Source organism: Ammospiza nelsoni, chromosome 10 (genome assembly GCF_027579445.1).
Source record: "Ammospiza nelsoni isolate bAmmNel1 chromosome 10, bAmmNel1.pri, whole genome shotgun sequence".
NCBI classification, from domain to species: domain Eukaryota; kingdom Metazoa; phylum Chordata; class Aves; order Passeriformes; family Passerellidae; genus Ammospiza; species Ammospiza nelsoni.
The window spans coordinates 19,772,498-19,800,293 of record NC_080642.1 but is presented as its reverse complement, the minus strand read 5'-3'; the positions used below and the strand labels follow the sequence as shown (position 1 = coordinate 19,800,293).

The window sequence follows — 27,796 nt, the reverse complement described above, 5'->3', positions numbered from 1 at the left end:
CTTCTTCTCACTACCAAACTCCATCCATCCTGAAGGAAAAAGGGAAAAAAAAGACAAGAATAAGTCCTACAACCTTAAATATTACTTGAACTTTTCCATAACAATGTGGAACTCTCTTCTTTTTTTTTTTTTTCTTTCTATGAGCTCTCTTTTCCCAAGCACTGCTTTCTTCTGTGTTTATTTGGATTTGAAATAGGGCTGTTTTATCACAACTACAGCACTTGGATTATTAAAGGGCAAGTAGATCAGACCTGTAAACTATAAACACAAAGTACAACTTAGAGTGATCTTTGGTTTCATTCTGGTTAATAAAAATTCAACAGACCAGCTAGCCCTCCAAGGCATCATTTACACCATTTTTATAAACTCCCAGAACATGCTGTTTACAAGCAAATGACAGAGTATTATCACTAGTTTGGGGGGGTTGTAACATTATACAATAAATGCCAGAAGAGCTGTAGTGATCCACCACAACAGCTCTAACAACAAAGGTTATATAAAAGCAGCAGTAAAGGTTGCTTTTAGTGAAGGACCTTTCTGTACAGGTAAATCAATTCCTAAGATTGTGTACACCTGTTCCAGACCAGGGAAAGAGCTGTAGCCATTCTGCCCAGGGACTGACTTTTAAAGGCCAAGAGACATAAAGGGGAGATTACAGAGATATAAATAAGAATATAACAATGTATAGATAAGAATCTTCTCTGTCCCTTAAATAACATTTTACAGCAACACATACACGTTGTAACATTAGAAACTATGTTTCCCCCTCTACCTCTCAGCTCTTTTTACAGTGGCATTATTGCTCTGAGCTGAGGGGCTGGTGTGAAGTGATGCCTGAGAGGACAGAGGGACAGAGCTTGACTGGGGCATACATTAAATCCCAGTGTTGTCCCAGAATAGATTCTTTCACCCAGTGTAAGATGCTGATCCAACACTGAGTCAAGGTATTTGATTCATTTACATTTCTGCACAGAAAGGAGGCTGGGTGGCAAATCCACAAAGCCAGCACAACGATCATGACTTTTCACTATTTATACGTTTTAGCAAATAAAGGTATTGATGTTCATTGGCTGCAAGTTACATCGTTCTCTTATTTAGCGGTCTATCTTCTACTGATTAATGATTCTCTCATTTCTTATTTTAATTAGCCCAGTATTTATCTTCTTTTGGGTTGGTGGTTTCTTGGGTCAGTGGTCTGTGACTCATTGGTCATGACCTGCCCCAGCCAGAATTACCTTTCACCCAGCTGGGGCTGATTTCAGTACAAATTGCTGGGTTTGCTTTATCAGTTTTTCCCTTATTTTGGGGTCCTGCCAAATGTCCTTATGGCCTCTAAGTTCTGCATTCTGTGTGCCCACTCTCAGTGGCACATCACACACATCCTTCTTCCCGAGCATTGTCAGTGTTCCCCCTAGGACTGAGGTCACTGAAACATGCAGAGCCCTAGATCTTAGCAAGGCAATTCTATCTTTAAAGGAATTTGTCTTTCCAACACCTGGACATCACTTAAAGCTTGTGAATCGCTGTTTCACGAGTGAAATCTCCTTTCTTGCTATAAAGATCAAAGATTAATGAACATCCTTTCTCAGGAAAAATGTCCATATTCCGCGTTTTGCCGCCCCAGCAGAGGCGGCTCTGTGCAGGCCGGGGCCGGGCCCAGCCCCGCGGTGCCCGGGCGCTGAGGGCGGGGCGCGGCGGGGGCTGGCCCTGGGACGCGGGGACACGGGGACACGGCGGAGCGCTCGGCATGGCGCAGTACGCGAGGGGCTCGGCCGTGGCCGTCATCCGGCTCCGCAACCCGCCGGTGAACGCGCTCAGGTACCGCCGGCAGCCCGCGGGGAGCGCGGGGCTGGGGCCCGCTTGTGAGCGGGTGGGGGATTCTCCGAGTCCTTCCTTTCCACCGAGTTCCCTCTCCCCGAGCCCGGGGGAGGCTCTCTCCAGCCCCGGAGGGAGCGGCCCCTGAGAGCCTCAGCAAGGACTTCTGCACCGCTCAGAGCTCGCAGAGACCCCGGCGGCTCCTTCAGAGGTAGCTTGGATCTCGCTTTGCAAACAACATGCTGAACTTTGCCATAACTTCTGCTCTTTCTTGTAATTTCTAGTTGAGGGGTTTCACAGGAGAGGTGCCAGGCTCAGCAGACCATACATTCTGCCATCTCCCCTGGAGGGTGTTTAAAAACTTTGCCTATTTCTCATCACCTTCCAGTCTTTAAACATCAAGACACAGCACAGCAGCGTTAGCTCAGCCTGGAGTGCTTTCAGTGCTGCTTGGTACAAGTCAATGCTCAGATTTCCTGGTCTGGCTGCCTGCCCCACACTGCTCAGTGCTTGCCTGGCGAATCACTGCACTATCCAAGTGTGCACAGGGGGAAGGGCAAAGGGCTCTGTGGGTATCAGGCATGGTTCAGCAAGCAGAGCTGGCACCAGCATTAAACTCAGCCAGGGCTATGAGAAAACAGTTCATTTGGCCTTTAAAAATGATTAAGGAATTGACTTCTAAATACTGATCTTGGTCAAAAAGGGCCCTGTGCAATCTCAAACACGAGACAGTGGAAAACAAAGTCAAGCACCAATCTGTAGGAGCCTCTGAAATTTTAGTTTTTCATGTGTCTTGAAAAGGACTTACATGCTTTTGACTTTACATTAGTTGTGGGGTTTAGTTCCTTTAGTTCTGAGGAGCACATAAACCCTTTCTAAGCAGCTGTAGTTGTTCAGTAACAGTGACCACAGTGTCTATTCAGCCTGTATTCACAAGCCAAAAATAACCCCACTGCAGTTGTGCTTGCTTTACAAATGAGAAAGTTTGATAAAAAGAAGCTCATAGAGACGAGTAAGAGCATGAAAAGGAGATAAAACCTGATGTTCTGTAGAAAAGCTACATTGTAGCTGGCACTGCTCATTCTTCTGTTGCGACTTGTTTTGAAGTGCGATAAGAGCATTTTCACGTGCTCGGGTAATTGGCAGGAGAAACTTGGAGTGACTTGATGAGTTTAGATGAACCCAACATGTAAGATGCCCAGAACTGTAAGGTGTAAGATATCCTTTGGGCCTCCTGGGCCCAAGACCAGTCTAAGAAAACTTCCAGGCTGCGCTCACTATAAACTTTCAATCCTTACCATGAAATATACAAAATACAGACCTAAAGAATCATAGAATCTCTGAGGTTGAAAAGACCTTTAAAATCAGCGAGTCCAACCTTCAGCAGTAACCAGACATGCTTAAGGAACCTTAACTCCCTTCTTTTGAGAAGTCCTGGAGAAAACCCAAAGTCCCCTCTGCCTTTGAACAGCAGCAGCACAACAGCTTCCTCAGGGCAGATCTCTGACTTTGCTGCCCTTTGCTCCTGGCTCTGCAGTGCCTCACAGCAAAGTGCAGCTCTGATACACCAAGGGTGACAGATTGTGTGCTTGTGTCCTGTCCCTCGGCCCTGCAGGGAAGAAGGAAGATCCTGGCAGACTTCAGATCCATTAAGCTACAACCACATGTCTGTGGTCTTTGGTGGCATGCCAGGGCAGTACCTGTTTTAAAAGAGATCCATAATTCTCGCACCCTTGCTGTCAGGTAGGTGTTAGCTGAGATGTGATGCAGCTAGCAAAGGTAGAGCACACTCTGATCCCTGCTCCTGCTGCACATTTCTGCACTGGACCACAGGGAGCAGGTTTGTTAGTGCTGCTGGAAATGCTTGACTGCACAGGTCATAGGAGGCAGTGAAAGTTACAGACAGGAGCAATCCTGTAAATTTCATTTCACAGCAGGCACAAACGCTTTTTAAAGCTGGTGAGGTTTTGCTGCTGTGCTCCAGCCTCCCCTACCTCTCCCCATTACCCATTTCTCCCCTCCTGGGCCATCACACCGGCCATTAGCACTTCAGAAGCCACTGGTGGGCAGGAATTTGCTTTCTCCTGGCTGACATCATCCTCTGCTGGTACCTTGGGGCAGTGCTTTCCTGAGAAATGTGCGCTGACTTGAGAGTCTGGCAGCAAATCCATTCCCACACAGACTCCCCTTTAAGCTAATCACTCTACCAGCAGAGGTGGCATCTGCCAAATTTGATTTGTTTGGAGGGTTTTTTCCTGGTTTGCAGAAGTTTAGTGTTCAGAGACCTGCAAGACCATGACATTGAGAGAAGGGATTTAGATATGCAAAGAACTGGGAGTTTGGGGGAGCAGAAAGACAAGACTGGCAAAAGGAAGGACTGACTACCCCTCCTCAGCAGAGGCAGGCTGCTGGCACTGGGAATTAGGAGGACTTGAAGGAGTATTTCAACATTTGAGCTGACAAGGACAGAAAAGCTCCAGGGAGGATAGGGGAGGCCATGCAATAGGGCAGCTTATGTGTGGGATTCTATGAAGTGTGACAGCATAACAGGTTTGATTGGGAAAGGCTCTCCCTGGCCGCCAGGATTGTCCTTCTGACCCTGATCACCTTAAAAATCAGAAAATGTAAAGCAGATGAGAGAAGCTGCAGCTTCAGACAGGTAGCAATGAGGGGAGAATGTGATTACCCCTGGATCAGCACCTCATCAGGATGAGATACAGAGAGAAAATTCTGGGATTAATTAGCATCTGCTCCCTAAAACAACTACTCTAAAATTCCACCTAAAAGATGCCATTCTCACTCTGGCCTTAATTTATGTGCAGAAAGAACATAAAACTTGAACAGAACTGTTCAAGCTGTATTAGTAACTTGTCACACAACAGTGTGTGACAGTAGCTAACACACAGCTGGATCTGACACTGAAGGAAGGGAGACCAGAGCAGGTAACTCCAACACACAAGAACTCAATTTCAAGTAGGGGATTATGTAATACCCAGGAGTTAGTTCAAAGAAAAACACTGCAGGAAGCTATCCAAAGGAAAAGGAGCTTGTGACAATGGGAGAGCCTGAATTTTGTTGTTCAGGTTTGGGATTTGCAGGTTTTTAAAGAATATTAGAAGCTGAGAAAAATACAAAGGAAAAGGACCAGACCTGCATGTTTCCCATAAACAACATTTTCCACTGTTGGATTTGAGTCTCACTTCTTTAAATGTGACTAAGTAAATGTTCAGGATTCCCTTACATTAATTTTTTTTTTTAATGAAAGAAATTCACATTCACAAACTCCAGGTAAAATGTGAAATAATTAAGGTAAAAAGTAAAATCCTGTTACAAATCCAGCACCTCAGTCACTGCAATGGGTTCCATAAATTAAAAACAACCTGGTATGGTAATCTCCAAGAACATTCTCTTGCTCTGGTGTGCACCTACTCTTTAACAGCACCTGTTTTGAGTTCCTGAGACACTGAATCCCCTTGGCAGAATCACTTTTCTGCAGTCAAAATTGTACCCATGGTGGAACTGACTGCATGGATGGGATGCAGCCTTGGAAAGCATGGAGGGAATTTGTGCATTGTTACTGCTAAATGAATGACAGTGTCACAGTAATGAAATACTTATGAAAATTACAGTAACTTTTTGTTTCTTTAATGCTCTAGCAGTTTGAAACTGGGATTCTCCTGAGTACTTTTATAATTCTACTGATGCTTTAATTGAAAATTACATCTTTTACTGCCAGTTATAACATGTGAGTGACAAAGCAGTGCAGTCTGTCTGTTGGACTGTGACACATCCAAGGCAAACTTATCACTCCATCTTAGAAAAACAAGGAACTGCAAAAAGTCTGATTTCTTTCCTTTTTATTCCACAAAAAATTCCAATTGGGAAGAAGTTATATGGAAATAGAAGAGATCTTTTTGCAAGTACCAATTTAAATTTTTCAGTGCTGTGAACAGTCCTGTTGGGTTAATTAAGGTGAGACAAGGATCAAACTGTGATTTTGTGGCAGCCTTGATGACTAGTTTTTATTTTATTTTGGTAGTGATATGTTGTTGTAAGTGCTGAGGGCTTGGAACTGATTTCCTCCACAGAACCCTGAACCTTCCCATTTGCTGCAGACAACCCTTCTGGCTGGGCATTTTACATCTGCCTGGAACAGAACAGAAATACTGATTGCTTCTTGTCTGCTCCTGATGGAGTTGTGCCATTTGTCTCTACAAGAGTTGCAAATTAGTAACTTCACATTTGTTTGGATCATGGAAGATATTTTTTCTCCCTCTTTGCCCCATGATTTGTAGAGTGTAATGACATTTCCCAATGGCTTTCCCTGCAATCTCCCAGCCCCTGGGTGATTTTGGTATGGCTGTGGCCTGGCTCTTCACTGATGCACAAACAGAACTCAAAGAGCAGCAAGCATTGGGGGCAGCCTGTGGGTGCTCCTCAAATAGCAGCAACCACAGATATGCCAAGGGGAGGGAGATAAAACACAATTTTTTAACATATTAAAACACATTTAGTGTATAAAATTTGGAAATGTTTTCATATTCTGCTATGTGGACCTACACGCAGTGGAGAGACCTTTACTGACTCACCTCACAGTTTTACTTTGCCATGGCCAAATTATTCTCATTTTAAGTTTCAGCCTTCAGAACCATTACTAACATCACACTTCAGAGCTGTCTTTGATGTCTACATTGGGTAATTGGTACATAACTGGCTGTTCTCTCTCCAAAAATAACACTTCTCCCAGTCTCTGGCTGTCAGGTCTCAGAGCTCCCACTGACCCTTCTGTGTAGCACAGCCTTCTACAGGCAGCAGATGGTCCTGGAGACCCTCCTAGACAGCCCTCCTCAGCCAAGAGCCCTGATTGATAGACTTTGCCAATGGTTTCTCTTGAATTTTTTTGATTTTGAAGGAGGAATATGCAGAGCTTGGCTGGGATTCCTTCACACAGCTGGGAGCTCCTTGGGCCTTCAGGTTTCCCTTTGCAGACTATGGATTCCCACATGAATTCTGCAAGCATTACTCTGTAAAAATGTACACAAGAGTACAATGATGTGGCTTTCATCTATTTCACCTCAAGCTTCCTTTTTAGATGAAATGCCCTCTAACACATAGAGCAACATGCACAAGCTTACTGTGCCTCAGGCCTTTTGATTAGCTGTGTGTAATTAACACTGCTGCTCTCCACTGGGCATCAGCAGAGCTCTGCTCCCTTTTCCTCAGCACCAAGCTCACATGTGGAGCTGGGCCCAGGCTTTGGAGAAGGTCTAGGAAGAAAAGCTGATTTTCTTCCTAGAATGAAAGAAAAAGTGTGGATGATATTTCTTGGATATTCCTCCAGCCTCCAGCTGCTTGTGGCTCAGATTTTCTGTATCAGAGGCATCTCTACACAGAATAGTCTCTCACAAATTATATCAGTATGTGTGTATAGCAGTACATTTTAGTATCTAAATTATATATATACATTAAATTTGTATTAATATTTCTATTACTAAAGTCCTAATGCTTCTATTTTTACCCACTATCACTATTGTTACCACCTTCTAAAACAGAATAGGTTCTCCAAGTCCGTCTATACAAACATGAATTAATTTTAAAGAAGCAAATGCAAAGTGGACATTCAGTTGGGTCAGAGTTTTTAAATACCTGATTTGAAAAAAACACTATTTATGCTTCTACAGATCCATTTTGAAATTCTTCATTAATTCTTTGCTGGGCATATTTACTGCAGAGCTACCTGTTCAGATGAGTCAAGACATGTTCTGTGTAGTGTTTCATGCCCAAATTCCCTTTGACAGGATCCCACACCAGTTTAAGTCCAGACCTATGTGCAGTTCTTCACAAGATGAAAGAGTTCTTAACATCAGCAGAGCCTGAGTCAGGTGTTTGAAAAATAACTTTTTTATCCCTACAGCTCCTTTCAAAAAGTTCTTAGACTGTCAGTGGTTTAGCATTAATTATTTCTAAATTATGCTAAACTGTTTTCTTGAAAATCTGAATGTTTAATTCATAAAGACATCTTCAAAAGAACATTTTCCTGTGCTGCTTGTTGTGGAAACAGCAGTGTCACAGCCTGAAGATGAGTTCTCCAGGCAGTGACTGACAGGTGAGCAGTCAGCCTGGGTTTGGGTGCTTGTCCTTGGAGTAGGAGGGAGAATAAGGACAGGATTCACCTGGAGAGGCAGCAGGCAGGCATGGGGGCTGCCTGTTGGACATGGTGCTCATTTCCACTGGGCTGCTCAGTGAACACAGACCCCTTGGAAGGGGATGTATTTGATGGCTCCTCACTGAATCTCTTTTTATTTCAGTCGGGCAGTTCTCCAGGCTTTAGAGGATGGGCTGAAGAAAGCAGATGCAGATCCCTCAGTGAAAGCTGTTATGATTTGTGGTGAAAATGGGAAATTCAGTGCAGGTAAGACATCAAACACAAGCTGAGCAAAAGATGAAACACTCTCCACCCATCATATCTGGAGATTCTCTGCCTCATCACACTGCTGACAAAAGTCCTGATTTGGCTCGAAATGGCCACAAGAAAGGGTGCTTTGCCCATTTTGCTGTACTACAATTGACATGGGGCACATAACAAGCTGGATCTTGAAACAGGCCAGAAGTAAACTGGCCTGTTCATTCTGAAATGAGGGACAGCTGCTCAACTCCATAACATCCTGGTGTTTCCTCAGTCTCCATAGCTTTGTTTATGTAAAATCTCTGGACCATTTACTGGTCTGGTGTATGGAATGTACCTAGAGTGGGGCAGTGGTGAATGACAGATCTCCAGCAGAAGAAGCCTGAAAAGCTAGGGAATTTCTGAGGAGTTCTATATTGCTTGTTCATAATAACTTGCACTAAACTATTCCAGGCTCAATATCACACCAAGAATGTTTGCAAATTTCTGCAGTGACAACATGATCCTTACAGTTACTCTGTATTTTTGTACTCAGCCTTCCTCGGAGCTCTGTGAAAAGGATCAAAGATCCAGGGTTCCTTGAAGGTGGTCCCAAAAGGGGGTGATTGCTGTTAACCCCTCCCCTGCCAGCAGCATGCTCTGCAAGGGCTTGTGCATCTGTGAGCAGCTGGCACAGAGGGAAGGATTCTTCCAGTCACCGCCTCGCCTACTAATTCCTGCTAATCTTTTGGTGCTCCCCCAGGAGCTGACATCCGAGGGTTCTCCGCTCCGAAGAGACTTGGAGGTGCCCTGGGCCCCATCGTGTCTCTCATCGAAAGCAGCGAGAAGCCGGTGGTGGCGGCCATCGAGGGCGTCGCTTTGGGCGGAGGCCTGGAGGTGGCGCTGGGCTGTCACTACCGCATTGCACACGTGAAGGTAACACAGCCCGCGCAGGGAAATGTTCTTTTGGGGACCACAGGGGCTGCTGGAGGCAGCGGGAGCCAGGTACAGATAGCACGAGCAGAGGGACAGGTGCCTTTCCTGGGACCCTCTGCCCGGCAGAGAATGGCTTCACAGCTGTAGGATACAAGTCTGTGTGCTCAGACATTCTTCACCTACACCACCACCCTTGACATCTCTCCTAAGCCTTACTAACTAATTTCAAGTCATTTCTAAATATAAAGTAACTAGTAGGATAAGATGGCTGAGTAGAACTCCAGTAACCAAATGTTAATTTGCCCTAGGTCTCATTATCTGGATTCTGATGCAGACAGCTGTATCTTACTGACTCATGCAGCGTGACTTTCTCTTATTTTTTTCCCCAGCCTTGTGAATTTTGCACTTCTTTCTGCTCATGGCCTACTTTCTATAGGCAGTTGAAACTCAGCTAGCATGGAGCATTTAGGGTTACATTCCTCATGAGCTCTGGGTCCCCAAGGAGCACTTTGACCAAGAGACAGCTTGAAGAGTCCTCAGGAATGATCTGGGTTTTTTCCTTCAATCCCCTCCTTCAAGGCTCAGGAATGCTGAACCACCCTGAGCAGTGCCTGTCTCCTTGTACAAACTCCTCACTGACAGGGCCATCCCCTCACTTCTGCTGTGAGTCACTTTCTCTGTGGCAGTGTGGGTTGCTGTAACAGCATAGAGATACTGCACATCATCCTCTGTGCCACCTAAGGTGAGGACCATGTAATCACAGAATCACTAAGGTTGGAAAAGACCTCCAAGATCACTAAATCCAACCTTTGACCAATTACCACCATGCCCACTAAACCACATCATGAAATGCCATGACTACTGTAACTATAAGTAGTGGTCTTAAAGTAACTCAAAATATCTCAAAAGCTCAATAGAAAATGTGCAGACTATTTTTTAAAAGCAACAAAATCTAGATAAATTTTTTAAGAGGAGACCTCCATACACTTCCTGCTCCCCCTGGCTTATCTGCCATGAATCTACCAGATATCAAATCTGGTAGAGACATTTGAAGGAAGATTAGGGAAGAGTTCAGTGGTGTTCAAAACCAGGTTAGATGAGGCTCTGAGCAATCTGGTGTAGAAGAAGGTGTCCCTCCATGGCAGGTAGTGAAACAAGATGGTTTTAAGTTTCCTTCCAACTCTTTACTAAACTTGCAAGAATTAGAGTAGGGAGATGAAAGTTAAGCCAGCCTGCCCTCCTCCAGTTGGTAACAACTACTTGCAAGCATTATTGACAGATGTGTCAATCTAGGGAATGCTGTTGGCCCACTGTGCATTTGTACAGGAATGCTTCAAATGGTCAAGTGGGTTTTTTCTTAAATATTTTATGTAGCAAAAAGCAAGGATGAGGTTTCTATGTAGAAATTTTGAGGCTTCTTAGAGGAGCAATGTGACTCACATCTGCTTGTTTTTCCTCTATTTTGCTCGGTTTGCAATTACCACTCTTTCTGATCAGATTTTTGTTTAATTTTGCTGCATTTTAGGCTCGGATGGGTTTGCCAGAGGTCACCTTAGGGTTACTTCCAGGTGCTGAAGGCACTCAGCGACTCCCCAGACTGATTGGAGTACCAGCTGCTCTGGATATGATCACTACAGGTAAGTGCTGTGTCTGTATAGACGTTAACATGGCATTGAGTCATACCAGCTTGGTCTAAAAACCAGGAATCTTTTACCTGTGTAGCTTCTTGGGTTGTAATTTTACTTGCTTCCACCCGTGAGGGGCTAATTACCAGCTGCACAAGTCATTTGATCAGATGGAAAAGAACAAAATTGCCCATCAGGCTCCACTGCAGTCACCTTATTTCTCTTTTTATGGCAGGAAAACACATTCCAGCAACTGAAGCACTGAAGCTGGGCTTGGTTGATGAAATTGTGGAAGAAAACACCATTGAGGCAGCAATCCGCTTGGCAAACAAAGTGATTGGTGAGGAACAAATTGTAGCAGTACCAGGAAATAATTGGTGATGTTTCAGGGCTGAAAAGAGGCAGAAAAAAGCCCACCAGTTTGTTCTAATTTATATGCTCCATTCTTGAGTTTTGGCATCCATATAAGAGAGAACTAATTGCAGAATTTGTTTCCTGTTGTCTGAAGTGAAAAAAAATCAGATGCTGGAAAGCTACAGAAATTCAACTGAGATTGAGAGAACAGATCTATACCAAGTCCTTCTGCTTTTTAATTGTCTATCCAAACTCAGATGCTCCTCTGGGATGCTGCACTCCCCAGGTTTTGGGGGGTAAGTGCTCTATCCATCTACAGTTCTGGATCCCAGCTGGCATTGCATGCATTCTGGTTGCACCATCCATAATGGCTGAGCAAAAATAACTTTCTCTCTGTAGTGGAGGGGCTGGCAAATCCTGTGCTCAATTTAATGATCCATGGTCTGTATGTGACTCTGTCCCTAATCCTTTGGGTGCCATGTAAAAAAATGGCCTGTGCAAATGGGAGGGATGGGGAGAGATTTTTTCCCCCATCTCAGAAGTAACAGAATCAAATTTGCTGGAGTTAACTTGCAAAGAGGAGCATTCCTCATGCAGCATGAGGAGCATTGCCTTTAGAGAAAGCAGGGCATTTTTCCACTGCTGACCTTGTACCTTTGGAACCTGACCACTGCATTTCATCTGGGGCTCTATCACAATGAGCTGAATGCAGGAAAGCAAAAAACCCTTCCTGCTTTGACCACATGGCCTTACAGGCAATGCTGTCCAAGCTGGGATGTTGGTTTTGCTCCTCCAGTTCTCTTCACTACAAACAAGGCCCCTTCTCTGAGCTAGAAGCTGAGGCAGCCTAAGCTTTGTCCTAGATGACAGTGCCCCATATTTTAAGGTAATTCAAAGAATTGACTGTTCTTAAATATCAGTGTCTTGTATACTTTGCCACACCTTGAGATGTACCAGACAGGCACCAAGGTATCCTTTGGCTGGGTTTTCTGTAGCACATGCCCATCCTTCTCACTGTATTCATCCCACAGTATGTTAGAGCTTCATTTTCTAGTGCAGAATCAATGACATGAGCACTCCTCTTTACTCTTTCCTTTATGTCACCAGACTAAATATAATTCTTTAGCAAGAGATGGCTGATGTACTTCACTGCTGCTTCTAAGAAAAACAAAGGTACTTTGGTTCGCTGAGTTTGTCTGTTTTCAATGAGAATTCTGTTTCTCCATCTGTTGGGAGAGCAGTGAAATATTACCACTCTTCTAGGCAAATTAACCCAACAAACAGTGCTCCCTGTGATGTACCCTCTGGGCTCTGAATGATGCTTTGCACAAGATCTATGCCAGTACTGATGACAGCAGCAGCAGTGTGTCATGAAATGAGTAATGGGTACATTGCTGGAACTGGCAAACCTGAAAACATTCTGGATTCCAACAAATGCTATGTGCAATCAGGTGAAGTTTAGATATTTGCATGCTTGTTTCTTCCATGACAGACATTGTGCAGTGGCTGAGAGCTGTGAAAGCCAGCTTGGCCTTACAGGACACCCTCAGGAAGGAAGCATTGACCACACTATTTCTCAGGGTAACTTGCTCTCTGGAGCTTATATCCACTACCAACACCAGAAAAATCCTGTTCTTTACCTTCATCTTCTTTGGAGGATGTAGCTACCAATGTGGGTTTGGTTTTTTTCTTGAGCTGTATAAGCATACAAGGATCCTGGCTGAAGGTCCAGCAGGTAGCCTGTTCCAATCTTACTCATTATTAGATTTTCACTCTGTTTATTGCTGGTTTGAGTTATCCCAGCAAAAATGAGTAATGTCATTGACGGTGTTGCACATCACACTATATATCAACTCCCACAGAACCTTAAAAATGCTTTCAGACTCTTTCCAACAGCTTTACTGGCATTTAAAGTACATGTTTTAACAGTGAAAACACTGGTGAGCCAGCTAATCTATTTATTTCCTGCTTGAAAAATTTCTCATTACACCCTTGCAGAAGACCATGACAAGTTTTGATGCACCATTTACCCTCAGGTTATCTAATAATTTGAAAGATTGGTGTACCCAGGGCCTGTATGCTTCTTTTTGAGTCATTCCTTGCTTTGGCCTTTGCCTAAAGTTAATAAATTTCCTGTCCTACAAAGACATGGCAGAACTTTCATTTTTCTCCATCAAGCACAAACAGGGCTGCAGAAGAGATGAAGGAAGTCTTGTATAGCTGGTCTGGAGTTTGTTCACACAGAGTTCTGTTTTCAGTGAATGCTTCTCAGATAATCGTAATAAAACCAAAGAGAACGTACCCCAAAAATGCCATTACAAAATTCCACTGGCTTTGTGTGGCAGGCAGCATTTTGTTTCTGAGGAGATTTTTTTCAAACATGAAGCTCCAACTGCTGACTTCTTACAGAGCAGTCTGGCTGAATAACTGGTTTTGTCACCACTGGAATTTCTATTCCTGGGAAGGCTGTACTGCAAGATAACTCTCAAAGAATCAATTCAGAAATAATTTTCTTCTAAAGCTTTTTCAGCACCAGAGCTGCAGTATCTCATGGCAAGAGATCAGTCTCAAATGACTGCCTTACTGTATCAGGGGTCCTTGATTATTGTTGTGATACACAGCTGACAGAGCTACTTTTATGGCACTTTGGGAGAGCATTCTCATCCATACATTTTTATGGGTTGCTCCTAATGAAGAACACCTTCAAAAGATGCTCTGAAACACTAAGTGGGTGTAGGAATACACAGAGGCAATTACTGATTCCAAGTCAGATTTTTCATTGAAAACCAGAATACATGTATTGCAGATAGGAAGCAAGAATAATTCCCTGACCTCTCAGGCAAACTGGCTTCTGCAGGCTAAAGAAAATATCTTCAAACTGGCTTCTGCAGGCTAAAGAAAAAAATCTTTAAAAAGGAATAGACAGGAGCTAAATCCTTGGGGACAAGGAGAATGTCCTTTCATTAGATGTGCTTGACAATCACTGCAGTGATCCAAAGCTGCATTTCAGGCTTTTCCCAGCTGATGGCATCACAAAATTGACAAATGGCTGGAACTGCTGGTGACATGCAGTAGTTTGTATCTCATCCTGCCCACTTCTTGTTGGCCTGCTCTGGTCTTCCTCAGCTGGAGGAGAAATTGGCTCCTGGCCTCCACACAGCAGACTTTGAAACTCTCCACATACACCCCTTGTTCTTCTGACCCCATCTGCTGACTGACCTCAGAGCAGAGCAGTACCAATGCCTTGCACCAAAGAGGCAAGGAAAACCAGAGCAATTTGGAGTAGCTCAAGCTCCCCAGGTATTAATCTGTGGGGAAAGGTGATGAGTTTCTGCCTGTAAGCTACTGGGAGTTGCTGCAGAGGAAGCAGTTGTTCCTTCTGAGGCTCATCAAAGCTAGGGGTGGAACAGATGCTGCTGTGGGTAATTGCATCCTTGAAATGGAGACTGGAGGGAAGCTTTCCTTTAGAGCTGCAAGGCCTTTCCATGAGCCACCTCTGGCAAGATGCACAATATCAAAACATTTTAATCTCTTCCCAGGGCTCAACGTTCTGGCTGACACCTTCCTTAGACAGAGCCTAGCCAAGTGTGGACACCAAACAGAGTTTGTGAAAGGTCTGACATGGCCTGGAATTCTCTGGCAGCCTGAGGGGCAGGGGCAGGGCTCAGCTTTATTCCTCAAAAATTCACAAGCATTTCTCTGCATGAGGGAAACATTAGGCTGGCCCTGTCTCTTGCATGTGCCATCTCATAGTGTCCCAAGGGTTTACAACTCTAGGATGATATTTCTTTCTTTAAATAACATAATATTTGATGCTGCCTGCATATGTGGTGCATTGGCTGACAGAAATTTTATAGATTTGATCTGCCCTTTGTGCCCCCTGGACTACAAACCTGATAAATAAAGCAGGAGTCTGTGTTAACTCCTGTGTATGGATGATGCTTTTGCTGCAGCACTGTTCATCATCTTCCTGCTGCTTTGCTTTTAGAAATCAAGCTGCAGGTGTCCCACACTGATCTCTTATTCCCAGACTTGGATTCTGGTAATTCTTCCCTCATCATAAACACGTCCTACATTTTTATTAGCATTGCAGAAACTAAGATACTGCACAGAGGTGCTGTAGAAAACCTATTCAATTTGCAGCTAAAATAAGAGTTTTACTACAGGACCCTGAGGGTTTTTTTTTTTTTTTTTTAGTCTGAGAACTGTCTCCTGTCCCCCATCACTATTTGTGCTTACAGTATTATTTGCTGTCTGAAGACCAAGCTTAAAGGCTCCCAGTGGTATTCCTTTTTTACCAGCCCTTTCCATTGGATGTCATATGAAGTTCCTTGATCTGCCCAATCTTCCAGCCATCAGATCAGCTCTCTGGGACAAGCCTGAGCTTTCCTCTTGTGATGGAATATAACACACTATTTAAGTCCTAAATAAAGAACTGCAGATAAAGAACATTTCTGGGTTAAAAACTTAGGGGAAAAAATTATTCCAAAATAAAGGAACATTATCCTGTTCCTTTATTTTGGAATAAATATAATCCTGCAATACTGGCTGATACAAATTATATCCACTGTCAATGTTGAAAACATTTTTATGAACTCTGATTACAAGGGAAGCTACTTACAAGTGAGTGTTCATCTTTTGGTGCTCACTAAGAGGCTTAATTAAAAACCTGAGCTCTGAAGACCTTTATTACAAGAAATCAGTGTACTAACTCATCCTGGAAACTTGTATTTCAGTTTCTCCTAAGCACTGCTCAGTCTTGGAGGAAGAGCTAGTGTCAGGACATGTATCTCAGGCAGCCATGCCTGCAGTACTGCCATTATTCCTGCTCTTCAGTATCCCTGTAGGGTTTCCTGAGTATTCTGCTGGTGCATTGGCACTTCCCTAGCTCAGACAACAGGAAGAGAAAGAGGAGCTATATGCAAAATGCTGCCTTGGAAAGAAGTGTGCTGCCATGGTAGAGCTCATCTAAGAGGCCAGAGCAATGAGACACTGTCCCCAGAGAGCTTCAGCATAAGGTTCTCAGGCCACCACCTGACTTTGGTGGCAGTCCTGGCTGCTTCTGGGAACAGCACTAGCAATCCTTGCAGTGCCATGCTGCAGTTAATGATCTGCCTATGGCTGGGATGGCAGCAGGGTCTTTGTGACAGTGCTGCAGTATCAAGGGGATACCTCCCAAATTGCTGAACTTGTTCCTCCCTGGTCTTTACTGAGCAAGCTGCCTTTAGAGCAGAGGAACACCTGAGTATAGCCAGCTCTGTACTTACAAATATGACAGAAAATTTTGGCATCTGAACCATAACTATATTCTCCCAATTAAAATCCTGTCTAGGTATCACCATAGCAACCTCTGTCTGTAATAAACTTCACATATTTGTGTGGCTGCTTGATTCATCACTTGCTGACACAAACATGAACTCTCCCATTTGCTGCCAAACTCATGCTGAGTGAGATCTCCTTTTGGTTAGTCCCAAAGTGACTTGAGGGGCTCCTTCAGTCAGGGAAGAAGTCAGGGTGTGTTTTCCACTCTCCTGTCAATGTCTGGGTCAGGCCTCTGGCTGGAATGCCTCTGGCTAATGTCAACTGGGTCCTGAATACTGAACAATACTGGAGGAAAGCTTCATTACTGAGGCCTAAAGAAAGATCCATATGAAAGTGGCAGCTAGGACTGTAGAGGGACAGAACTGGAAAGTCAGGGCACTCTGAAGCTGAGAAAAGCAAGGAGAGAATTACTTATTTGAAAACAAAGTCTTACTTTTTTTGAAGTCTGAGAAGGAACTTGAAAAATCGTAATTGTCAGAGCAAGCAGAATTAAGGAGAAATGTCAGAAGCTTTAGTTCTAGACCCAGCTCACTGTGCCATGCAAGCCCTAATGCAGGGATTGGAGAACAGGAGGCAGACTGCCATCCCAGCCTGTGGAAAAGGGTCTGGAAGTCTGGAAATATTACATCTGAAAAGATGGGGCTGCTTTGTTCTGTAACTCCATTTCTCTCTCCCAGGTCAGCCCCTGGGACCCCGCAGGCTCAGCCTTAAGCCGGTTCCCAAATTGCCCAACATGGAAGCGTTTCTGGAGGAAGCCCTTGCGAAGGTGAAGCGGCAGGCGCGGGGGTGCCTGGCTCCGGAGCTGTGCTGCCAGGCCGTGCGAGCCGCCGCCCAGAGCCCCTTTGCCGCGGGGGTGCGGCGGGAGCGGGAGCTGTTCCAGGTGCTGCTGAGCTCGGGGCAGGCCCAGGCGCTGCAGTACGCCTTCTTCGCCGAGAGAGCCGTGCGCCGCTGGGCAACGCCCGGCGGGGCCTCCTGGAGCAGCGCTGCCCCGCAGCCCGTGCGCAGGGCCGCCGTCATAGGTAAGCACAGCGAACTGCGGGGACGGGCACCGGGCACGGCCGGGAGCTCCGTGGGAGTCCCCAGCAGGCACTCACACCCATCACACACTCCACACCCATTGGTGAAGTTGTCACTGCTTTGGGAAGCTCCAAATTCAGATGGCAACTCACATGCCACTAGATTAGCACCTGGAGTCTCCTCTTCCTTTGGAGGAACAGCTTTCTCTCACTTCAGAGACAGCTTTGTGTTATCTTATGGCAGGGGTTCCATACTGTTATCACCTTATCTCAAAAGTTTCATACCTTCTTGGTGTTTCTCATAGGCATCTCCTCAGAGCACTGAATCTTTCCTCTTCACAAAGCAGCCACTGACTCCAGTTCCCTTCTCACCCAGCCACCCCACTCTTATAGCATCTTCTTCTCATTGCTTACAGCTGTGGCCTGTTAAAGCCAGGCCTGTTCCTAATCTTTGATAATTGGCCCAGCTGCAACTCCTTAGGGGTAAGATTACTTTCTACACTATCTTTATTTTCTTATATTCTCTCCCCCTACAGCTTTGTGTGTGGACCATAAGCAGTCTGCTCCCTTTTAAACACCAAGACCTGTTTTTGCTTCGTGCTAGAAGCAGGTCTGTAGGAAATTCTCCTCCTCCTGGACTAGTTCTGTACTGCAGGTGCATGTGCACAGAGTCACTCAGGATATATTAATACAAAAATGTTTTGACAGCTGTATTTTAAGAAGATTTCATCTCACTGGGATCCACTCCTGCCATTTTGTAGCCCAGCAAGATAATGCCTTCATTAATTTTTTATAAGAGCAATTTAAATAAAACCTTCAATGCACTGCTGAGATTAAAAAAAATATCTTTCAGCTGTAGCTGTTGATAGTAGCACTCAAAAATGGTTAGACAAGTAATGGAGCACTTGGAAAACATCCATTCTGTTTCAAGGAAATCTCACCAGATCAACACTGCTTTTCTTCTGGGTGCTTCTCAGGGCTCTTGATCTGTCTGACAACTCATTTCAGGCCATAGAGAATTTTTTGGAAATTCTCTTCATTAGCTGCCATGCCATATTTTTTAATAGAAATGGGTTTTAAACATCACAAACCCTGTGAGAAGGATCTGTGGCTGTTAAAACATTCAGGTAAAGAGGCATTAATTGTTACCAGATTTGTTCTATGACTTGAAGAGCACAGAAGTTTGGACACACACTTTTGTCAGTCCCACACAGGTCAGTCCTGCAGTGTGTGCTTTGACAGGAGGGCCTGTGTTGGAGTTTGGGGGAATGACCAGGTGGGACATTCTCTACTCTGTGCTGCTAAACCATGCCAGAACAACACATTTGCAAAGACCAAATCACAGTGACAGTTTAGCCAGAAGGGCTGTTAGAGCTGAGCTGCCTATTTTGGGGCTGTAACTGAGCTAGAGGGAATTCTGAGGACAAATGCAACCTCTATTTAAAAGTTTCTAGTAGAAACATCATCTGTACTTTATTTCCAAGCAGAATTGGCTGGGCTGCATGTCTCTTCCATTGGATTAAGTATTTGCCACTCATCTCTGGACAGATTTCTGAATTATGGTCTGAAATTGCCCCAATCTCACCTCCAGGTTTCAGTGTTTTTCACAGCTGTTTACAGACAATCAAGTTAACTCCTCCTTCTGCAGAAGAAATAAACCAAGTGCTTTGATACTTCTGCTGCAAAGCACAATCTGTCACACTCTGGTCATTTGATTTACCCTGAACTTCCACAAATTTTTCAACACTTCATAAAATGTGCTTAACCAAAGTGGGAGCAACATTCCAGGAGTAATTACACCATAGCCAGGTACCAAAGTGTTTCTTCCTTGCTCCTGCTGAGCATGCCCAGGGTAACAGGCAACCTTGGTATGAGGCACATTAACACATCCAGTTAATTATCTACTGGCAGGGAGCAGCTGCACCCCAGGGATGGGGAGCCAATGACAAGAACAGGGAGCAGAACCACAGAATCCTTGAGACAGGAAGGCACCTCTGAATGTCATCCTGTCTAACATCTCATCACATGGGGTCACCTAGAGCCACTTGCTCAGGACCATGTCCAGATAGCTCTTCAACATCTCCAAGGATGAAGACTCCACAACTTCCCTGGGCAACCTGTGCCAGTGCTCAGTCAGCCCCACACTAAAAAGAATTGTTTCCTTTTGCTCAGCTGGAACTCCCATGTTCAGCTTGTGCCCATGACCTCTGGTTTTATCACCAGGGGCCATTTGAGCCTGGCTCCATCTCCTTTACCAGGTACCTTTCTCTCTGTTTGCATACACATGGGTGAGATGCCCCAAGCCTTCTCTGTGCTGAGGTCACAGCTCCCTGAGCCCTTCCTCATGAGACATACTCCAGTCCCTTAATTATCTTATTTCCCCTTCACTGAACTCACTCCAATCACTCTTGTACTGGGGAGCCCAGCACTCCAGCTACATTCTTACCAATGCCACACAGAGGGCCAGGATCACCTCTCTCAAGATTCCAGCAAGACCCCTCCTGGCATAGCTCCACATACCACTGATCTGCTCTGCCACAAGGCCATGTTGCTGCTCAGAGTCAGCCTGGTGTCCACCAGCACTCCCAGAGCTTTTTCTGGGGAGCTGCTTTCCAGCAGCCAGCCCCACTATGCACCATTCCTCCCCACACACAGAACTTTACACTTCCCTGTTCCTGAAGATCCTGCCCACCCATTTCTCCCTCTGGATGGCAGCACAACCTACTGTTGCATCAAAATGTACAGTACCTGGGCAAGGCGGGCAGGGCAGGACCAGAGATGGTGCCAGGAGCTACTGGGAGTACAGGTGATCAAGCAAAGTTCCCAGGATGATGCAGGTCCAAGGTAAAGGTGGGATGTTAGTCTGGCAGGCTGAGGTTTGGATCAACAGTGACCACAACCACAATAAGCCACCAGAGCTCCTCCAAGAAAGCTTAAGAAGGGGGCACAAGCCCAGGTCTGAGCTTAAATAGGGCTCAGAGGCAATGGGCAGTACAGGTGAGTGGAAGCTCCAGGTGTGGCTGCTCAGGGACATCAAATCCCATCAGTGCACTCAGGGCCTTGACACTCACCCAGGCTCCAGCCCTTGCTGAATCACTGATCTCATTACACAGCCCCTGTGTCCCAACAGTAGAGCCTGCTTTGCTTATACTCTTGTTCATGTCATACTTCATTTCATGTGATGTAACTTATCTTGGAGGTTCTTGATCACCTCCTTTTAACCCTGAATTCCTCACCAAAGGATCACTGCTTTCTAGCCCTTCTTTCTGCCTCTTGTGCTTTTTTCCCTTCCTCTGGAATGTTTCCCTCCTATTTTTCCTTTTGATATAAGTGAAATTGTAAGTCCATTAGAGACGGGCAGAGAACATGCCAACACAATTGTATTTTTTTCTTTCAGGTGACTGAAACAAAAAGTAATTCTCCAGCCAGTACAATACTCTACCGTGTTTTGTAACTTCATGTTTTTGATCTGAAGTACATCCCTGCAGCACCAGAAATCCAAATCCTAGGGATGATTTTTGAGGGACTGACACCTTTTAAAATAGTGCTGCTCATCCATGCAAGTATTGAGTCTACCCTAGGTGACCCTGGGTCTCTCTATTTTCACTGCAGAGAGGAGGGCAGTCAGAGAAAGGTGCTGCTTCAATTTAGGCTCCTTAGAAATCATGCAGACCCCACTTTCCCTCAGACAGTGCTGTGCTGTTCCACACACTAAAACCATGTTGCATTATGCTGCTGCTTCCATCTCTTATCGCTGCATGGTGAGAAGCAACTGAGGAGACCATGTTGACTTTTTCGTGTTGACTTTCCTTTGCTTTTGTTGTTCTGAACTCTTGGCTCCCACCTCTTTTCACTTTCTCTGGTTCCTCACCACCCAGAAAGAAGGTTCTTTTCTCTCTGTCCCTTGCAGCTGCATCTCCCCTCAGCTCCCTGCTTGTCTGGAGTATCACATTATTTCTGCTTGAAACTGATACCCTGAAACAGAGAAAGCAGCAGCCCCTGTCTACAGCAGCCCATTACTGCCAATTGCTTATTGTTGTTTTTATCAGGAAAACTGGAACAGTCCTTGCATATTTTTAGCAGTCTGCAAAGAATTATTTCAATTGCCAGGCTATTTAATGTCCAAATATTCATTGTAGTTCAGAGTGTTTTCCACAGATAGGTATTTCTGTAGTGTGGGACTGTACATGATCTGCCTTGTACATATTTCAAGTGCTTTTGTTTTGAAATTTGTATTTTAAAATCCTTCAATTAATTTTGTATGATTTTTCATATTCTAAATACCTCACGTGACAGATCAATAATTAACCATCATTATTCACTCAGCTTGCCCAGCAAATGGATTTGTTATACCCATATTTGGCCTGAAATTACATATGTACAAGTGTAGTTTTAATTATATGTCAAAGCTTCATTTCACAATAAAAGACCAGGAGCAGAATGGCTGGGAACTGTTCTTGCTCCTGAAGCAGATTTCAGTCTTTTTTGGAAAGATGTGCCTTGTGCATGAAACTAGTCCCCTGCATGGAAGAGGAGAATAAGGGTTTTTCCTGGTTTGGGGGAAGGGAGAGCACTGTTGAGTAAGAAAATGCAGCACACAGCAGAAATTCTGGAGCAGTTCCTCACCATATTTCAGTCTGTGTGATCTGAGCTGAGCATGAGACATCTCCCTTCCTCTTTCTTCCACAGCCTTCTACACATGTAAGGCCTAATGATCCCCTGCCTTTTTTTTTCTGCTCTAACATATTCTTCCCCAAGTTCACTTGGCTTTCTGAATTGCAAAAGAGGAGTCCTCAGAAATGCCTCTTTTGCTGCTAGATAGCCAAAGCTCTCCTTAGTTTTATAGCCCAATTTTAGGAAATATTTCCAGGGGAATCATGCTGTGCAAGCTCTAATGTAACAAACCCCTTGGGGCTTTCATTACTCTCTCTGCCAGCTTCATTAAACATCATTTCATACAGGCCATTGCAGAGTTCTGTAGGAAGTTGAGAGACAGCTTTTCTAGGTCAGAAACAAGCTTGGCAAGCTCATATCTTATCTATAAGCCTGTTCCTGTGGCCTAGAAAGTGTAGTACTAGAAGCATGTGTGCCTGTCTCTCTTGGGATGGCTAAAACCTACATGGAGTACTCATGATGGAAGCAACCAGGGGAATCACCTGCCACCACTGCAGAGCTTCCCTGGGAAAGAAGCTTGGGGAACAGCTGCTCACAAAAGAGGTCTTGATTTAGGAAAAGGCAGTGTGGAAAATTAGGAAAAGTTCATATGGCAAGAGAACCACTAAGATTGCAGTCACAAGACTGAAGCTGGATCAGGAGTGCATAAGACCCAGGATGTGTGGAGAACTTGGAAATTCTAGAGAGAAACATTAGGCTTCCACAGTGGGAAAGAAGAGACTTCAAGAGGGAGCCGTGTGGGACTGCAAACACTTCAGCTTGATGGCTAAAGAGAGCCTGACAGATGGGGCTGGGTTGGGGGGGGAGCTACCCTCCTGCTCTGCAGGAAGAAATCACTTTGTGTGGCTCACCAAAGCCAGGGAAAACCTGTCCCTAAACGTGCCTGCTCCTGCATCAAAGGCTCTGAAGAGTGAGCACAGTGGGAGGAACTACTCATGTTCAGGTTTTTTCAGCCAGCAAAGCATAGACACTGAATTACTAAGAGTTGATTCATATTATTCTAGATTTATTTTCAAATTAGTTTGCAGTAGAACTTGATTATGAAATAGCAAATCTAATTTCCTTGAAAGGAACTTCAGCATTTGCTTGGGAGTGTAATGATGGTTTGTAAGCAGGCTGCCAGCTAGTGATGCCAGTAAAAACCATCTTCTGGTGGCTAAGCAGGGAATGTTTGAAATGTCTTGTGTGCACACAAGCTGAAGGTGGGCAGAACTAAACCAAGGGTGTGTAACATGCAGGAAAAACACCCTACCTTGTCTGACCTTGGTTGCTGGAACTTGTTTAAATGATGACATCATTTCAGCTCTTTTTTACAAAGCTGATTTAGACAAAATTTTTAATCCCCTTGTTTCTGTTTATTTGTTTAGCTGACTTTCATTTGTAAACCTGAGATTAAAAAAATCATTTTTACAGAATTATAACAAACCTTTACTTTGTCTGGTTGCTGCTATATTTAGGATATTAGTAATCCTCCCATTCAGAGGCTTTGCACTATCAAAGCTGGTAAAATTGTGCTGACCTTCCCTCACTAATTTGTATTAATTTAGTTGGAAAAGCCTCCACCATGGGAGAGCAGGACCAGTGGTGTGGGTCATGTGTCACAGGAACGTGCAGCTTCATTTAATGTCGCAGAGGACAGAGCTGGTGCAAAGGACCAAGCCAGTGATCTCTACACTGGTATTCCTGGGGGTATGAGCTGGGGGTAGCACATCTACACACCTTGGAGGAAAAAATTACAGTGTGAATGGATTCTCAGTTCCAGGAATTCTGGGCAAGAGCTTTAACTGTGTGGTTGGACAAGGAAGACTGACTTTGAGAATCTCTAGCAGTTAGGAATGGCTTGTGTTGGAGGGCTTGAAGAGTTCCTGGTGGGCAGGAACCTATCTCTATACCTGACAGAATGTGAACAGCAGGCAAAAGGCTACTGATGTGGCAGCGTGATTTAAAAGGAGAGAGAAGACACTGAAATCTAGATTAAGAACACTGCATTGGTTCCATCCTGTTTGAGCAGGCACAGGAGGCCTTAGAGACAAAGTTTAGAGCAGATCAGCCTCCAAGTCTTTACAGAAATAGCAGCTGAATTTTTTTGCTTCAAAGATCATGCAGTGAAGCACAGAGGGAGAAAAGGAGGGAGACAAAGAGGAAGCTTGGAAGGACAAGGGAGAAACCAACTCTTTGAACTTTGCCAGTGTCAAAATCTCTAGGGGGGTGTGTCTGCTCAATGCCCATAACAGACCATCTCACAGGAACAGGGAGGCACTGATACCCTCAGGGTGAAAACTTGCTTTGAATCTGCCTGCAGAAGGTCCTAAGAGGGTTGCAGATGTAACTCAGAGCTTCTTTCTTTGATCCCCATGTTCTCACACCTCAATGATCCTGCTTTCCATAGGTGTAAAACTTTGCAGAGATGAGACATGAATCACATGGTCTGTGCACACTGGGTGAATCCCACTGGCATTTTGTAAGCTTGTGAGGGCACTAACTTGCCTTTGTGCTACCTCTTTTCAAACATTTAGGCTCACTGAAAGAGCAGATTCACCTTCCTTTTTCCCAGTCTTCAATATCTGTTTTCTATGTATGCACTACTTGTTTTCAAGAGGCTTCCACTTTTTATCCTGGAGATACAAAGGAAATGGTACTTTCAGGAGATTAATTTGCTATTCATAATCTTTGATTCTATCTTGCTTTTATCCCTAGGGCTGGGAACAATGGGCCGAGGCATTGTGACTTCTCTGGTTAAGGCCAACATACCTTTGGTAGCCCTGGAGCAGGATCTGGAGAATCTCAACAAGGGAAGAAAAGCTGTCATGCTCCTTTTGGAACGTGAGGCTATGAAAATGGAGGGGGGTGCCCAGATCCTGGATTTTCATAACCCTGCACGTCTCCAGTTCACCGTGGACTTCGATCTCTTGCGTGATGTAGACCTAGTCATCGAGGCTGTGTTTGAGAACATGGCACTGAAGAAGGAAATATTCCACAAGCTGTCAAAGATCTGCAAGCCAGGAGCTTTGCTGTGTACAAACACATCAGCCCTGAACATCGACGAAATAGCTTCTGCCACAAACCGCCCACAGCAGGTCATTGGCACCCACTTCTTCTCTCCTGCCCACGTGATGAGGCTGCTGGAAATCATCTACGGCCGCCACACGTCCCCCACCGCCATCGCCACTGCCATGCAGCTGGCCACAGCCCTGAAGAAAGTGGGAGTGGTGGTAGGGAATTGTTTTGGGTTTGTTGGGAATCGCATGATGTTTCCGTACGTCCAACAAGCAGTTTTCCTTTTAGAGGAAGGGAGCAGACCAGACGCAGTAGATCAGGTTCTTGAAGATTTTGGGTTTAAGATAGGCCCCTTCCGCATGTCTGACCTGGCCGGGCTGGACGTGGGCTGGAGGTCTCGGAAGGACCAGGGCCTGACTGGGCCGTCCCTCCCCGCGGGCACGCCGGCCCGGCAGCGGCACGGGCAGCGCTACAGCCCCCTGCCGGACCTGCTGTGTGAGCACGGCCGCTTCGGCCAGAAAACCGGCAAGGGCTGGTACCTGTACGAGAAGGCCGGGGGCAGGACAGCCACGCCAGACCCATGGCTCCTCAACTTCCTGTCCCAGTACAGAGACACCCACGGCATCCAGACCCGCTTCATAGACCAGGAGGAAATCCTGGAGCGGTGTCTGTTTTCCCTCATCAACGAGGGGTTTGCCATCCTGGCTGAGGGAATAGCATCAGGCCCAGAGCACCTGGATGTCATTTACATCAATGGCTACGGCTGGCCAAAGCACAGGGGTGGCCCCATGTTCTACGCCTCCACCGTGGGGCTGCCCCGCGTGCTGGCCAAACTGCAGAAATACTCTGAGGCCCACCCTGATGTGCCCGGGCTACGGCCCAGTGCCTTTCTGAAAAAACTGGCAGCTGTGGGGAACCCTCCCCTCAAAGAGTGGATGTCCTACCTCAGCCAGCCGAGCTCCAAGCTGTGATTCCCCTGATGGAGGCTGATCTCCTGAACCCAGTGCTTCAATTGCACTGCCTCCTCCAATAAACCCCAAAGTGCTACAGGCCCATAAACAATGCCACGGGCCTTCCGAGACCTTTGCAGAAAATAATTCTGGCCAATAATTGATCTCAGTCCCCCACCTGCTGCAGGTCACCCATGCCTTCATCCAGCCTTCTCTCTCAGCCCCAGCCTCACCCACTGCTGGGTAAAGGCCTGTCTCATTTTGCACTGCCTGCAGGTCATCAGAGCTGTATTCCTCTTCCTGTCTGTCTTTGGGGACGGCAGGGAGCAGCATTTACAGCCCACAATGCAAATCATGATTGGAGCCAAGAAAATTAGGATCACAGTCTAATCAAGACCTGCTGGATCTATCAAATCCTGTCTTCAACCTGTTTCCCAGTTTGCTTCAGTTCAGTTTGTGCAGCCACCTCCCCTCAATCCCCCGGCTCTTCTGCAGCCAGCCAACTGGAACCTGCTCCCTTCCTGCTGCTGGGGGACAGATGGCACAAGGGTGCATCAGCTTTCAGAGGTAAAGTCAAATGAAGTGGAGAGAGCAGGTCTGGGCAGAGAACAAGGGGCTGTCCCTTGCTGTCCCCTGGTACTGTCTCTTCTCCCTGCTGCAGTGGAGGCTCCAATAAATGCCAGGAAAGCCACAAATACATCAGCCTGACTAACCTGCCCTGTGGTGTTGGCACATGACTGGCTTTCTGCGTCCAGACTCCATCCTCTGTTGCCATTATCCCCACCTGGCTTTGTCCAAGCAGAAACATCTTCTGGCATCCCTTCAAATGTGTTGCCATCATTCCCTGCATCTTGCCTGACTACAGCAACCAGGTCTTGGGGCCCAACAGGTTCTAACTGACCACCTTGAAACACGGCCTGGCACTGACCAGGTTTTCCCATGGTCAGAGGGTGCTCTGGGAAGGGCATGGCACAAGAGCTGTGCAGGCAGGGACACTGCTTGCAGGCAGGCAGGGAGGTGGCACATCTCTAGCAAAGGGCAGAGCAGAGTGAGAGGGAGCCAAACTAGCTCCAGGCTTGATGTTTTTGGACAAAGTCTCCCATTTCACACATCTAGTGAATGTATCTTCAAGCCTGGTGTGGGGATTAGGTTGGTCTGTATTCCCTTCTCAGGCACACTGAATGTTTAACTTTTGATTTTAATTTAATAAAACTGCTTTGATTATCTAATGACAGATTATATAGTGTCACGTGAGAGAGTGGGAAAAAATGCCAATGTGCTTGGTTTTTGTTTTTTCCCCATCCCTTCTTTACAGGATGGAATTAGATAATTTTCCTGTTTCTGGAAGAGTTTGTGTTTGAAAAGGGTGCATGCCTCTTTTGTCTAAATACATTTTATTTTGCCCTTTGTCTACTCCTGTCCACCAGTGGGTAAGGGATTAAAAGTGAGGGCAGGAAACCCATCAGGAGTTACAAGCCAACTCAAGTGCCTGGTTCCAGGGAGGGCTTTTCTCCAGGACTGGAGGAGGAGTCACTTTAGGCCCAGCAAATTGGGGCAGTTTGCCCCTAATCACTCGTGTGCCACAGCTGAGAGCAATCCAGCTCGGCTCAGAGGTGAAGCTTCCACACGAGCAGGCTCTGTGTGACACATTACACAACAGCCCTGGCTGTGCTGGCAGCTGCTCTGTCATCCCCAGACAGCTCTGGACACGATGCCCTGCCC

General features: G+C 45.5%; 1 protein-coding gene across 1 annotated transcript; it reads left to right on the top strand.

The window, feature by feature from the left end:
- Positions 1 to 1,730: 1,730 nt before the first annotated feature.
- EHHADH (enoyl-CoA hydratase and 3-hydroxyacyl CoA dehydrogenase) lies at positions 1,731 to 27,303 on the top strand. Its single transcript, XM_059479706.1, has 7 exons — positions 1,731 to 1,818; positions 8,124 to 8,227; positions 8,964 to 9,136; positions 10,662 to 10,773; positions 10,997 to 11,101; positions 17,115 to 17,456; positions 24,825 to 27,303. Exons 1-7 carry the CDS (start codon positions 1,748 to 1,750, stop codon positions 26,093 to 26,095), a joined length of 2,178 nt encoding a protein of 725 aa, XP_059335689.1. The 5' UTR covers positions 1,731 to 1,747; the 3' UTR covers positions 26,096 to 27,303.
- Positions 27,304 to 27,796: the final 493 nt, after the last annotated feature.

Excerpts from the sequence above, each read along its gene's own strand:
- EHHADH (XM_059479706.1), top strand. The coding sequence starts at position 1,748 with ATGGCGCAGTACGCGAGGGGCTCGGCCGTGGCCGTCATCCGGCTCCGC. Across the intron at positions 1,819-8,123 it reads CCGCCGGTGAACGCGCTCAG|TCGGGCAGTTCTCCAGGCTT; the intron begins GTACCGCCGGCA and ends TTTTTATTTCAG. Across the intron at positions 10,774-10,996 it reads TCTGGATATGATCACTACAG|GAAAACACATTCCAGCAACT; the intron begins GTAAGTGCTGTG and ends TTTTTATGGCAG.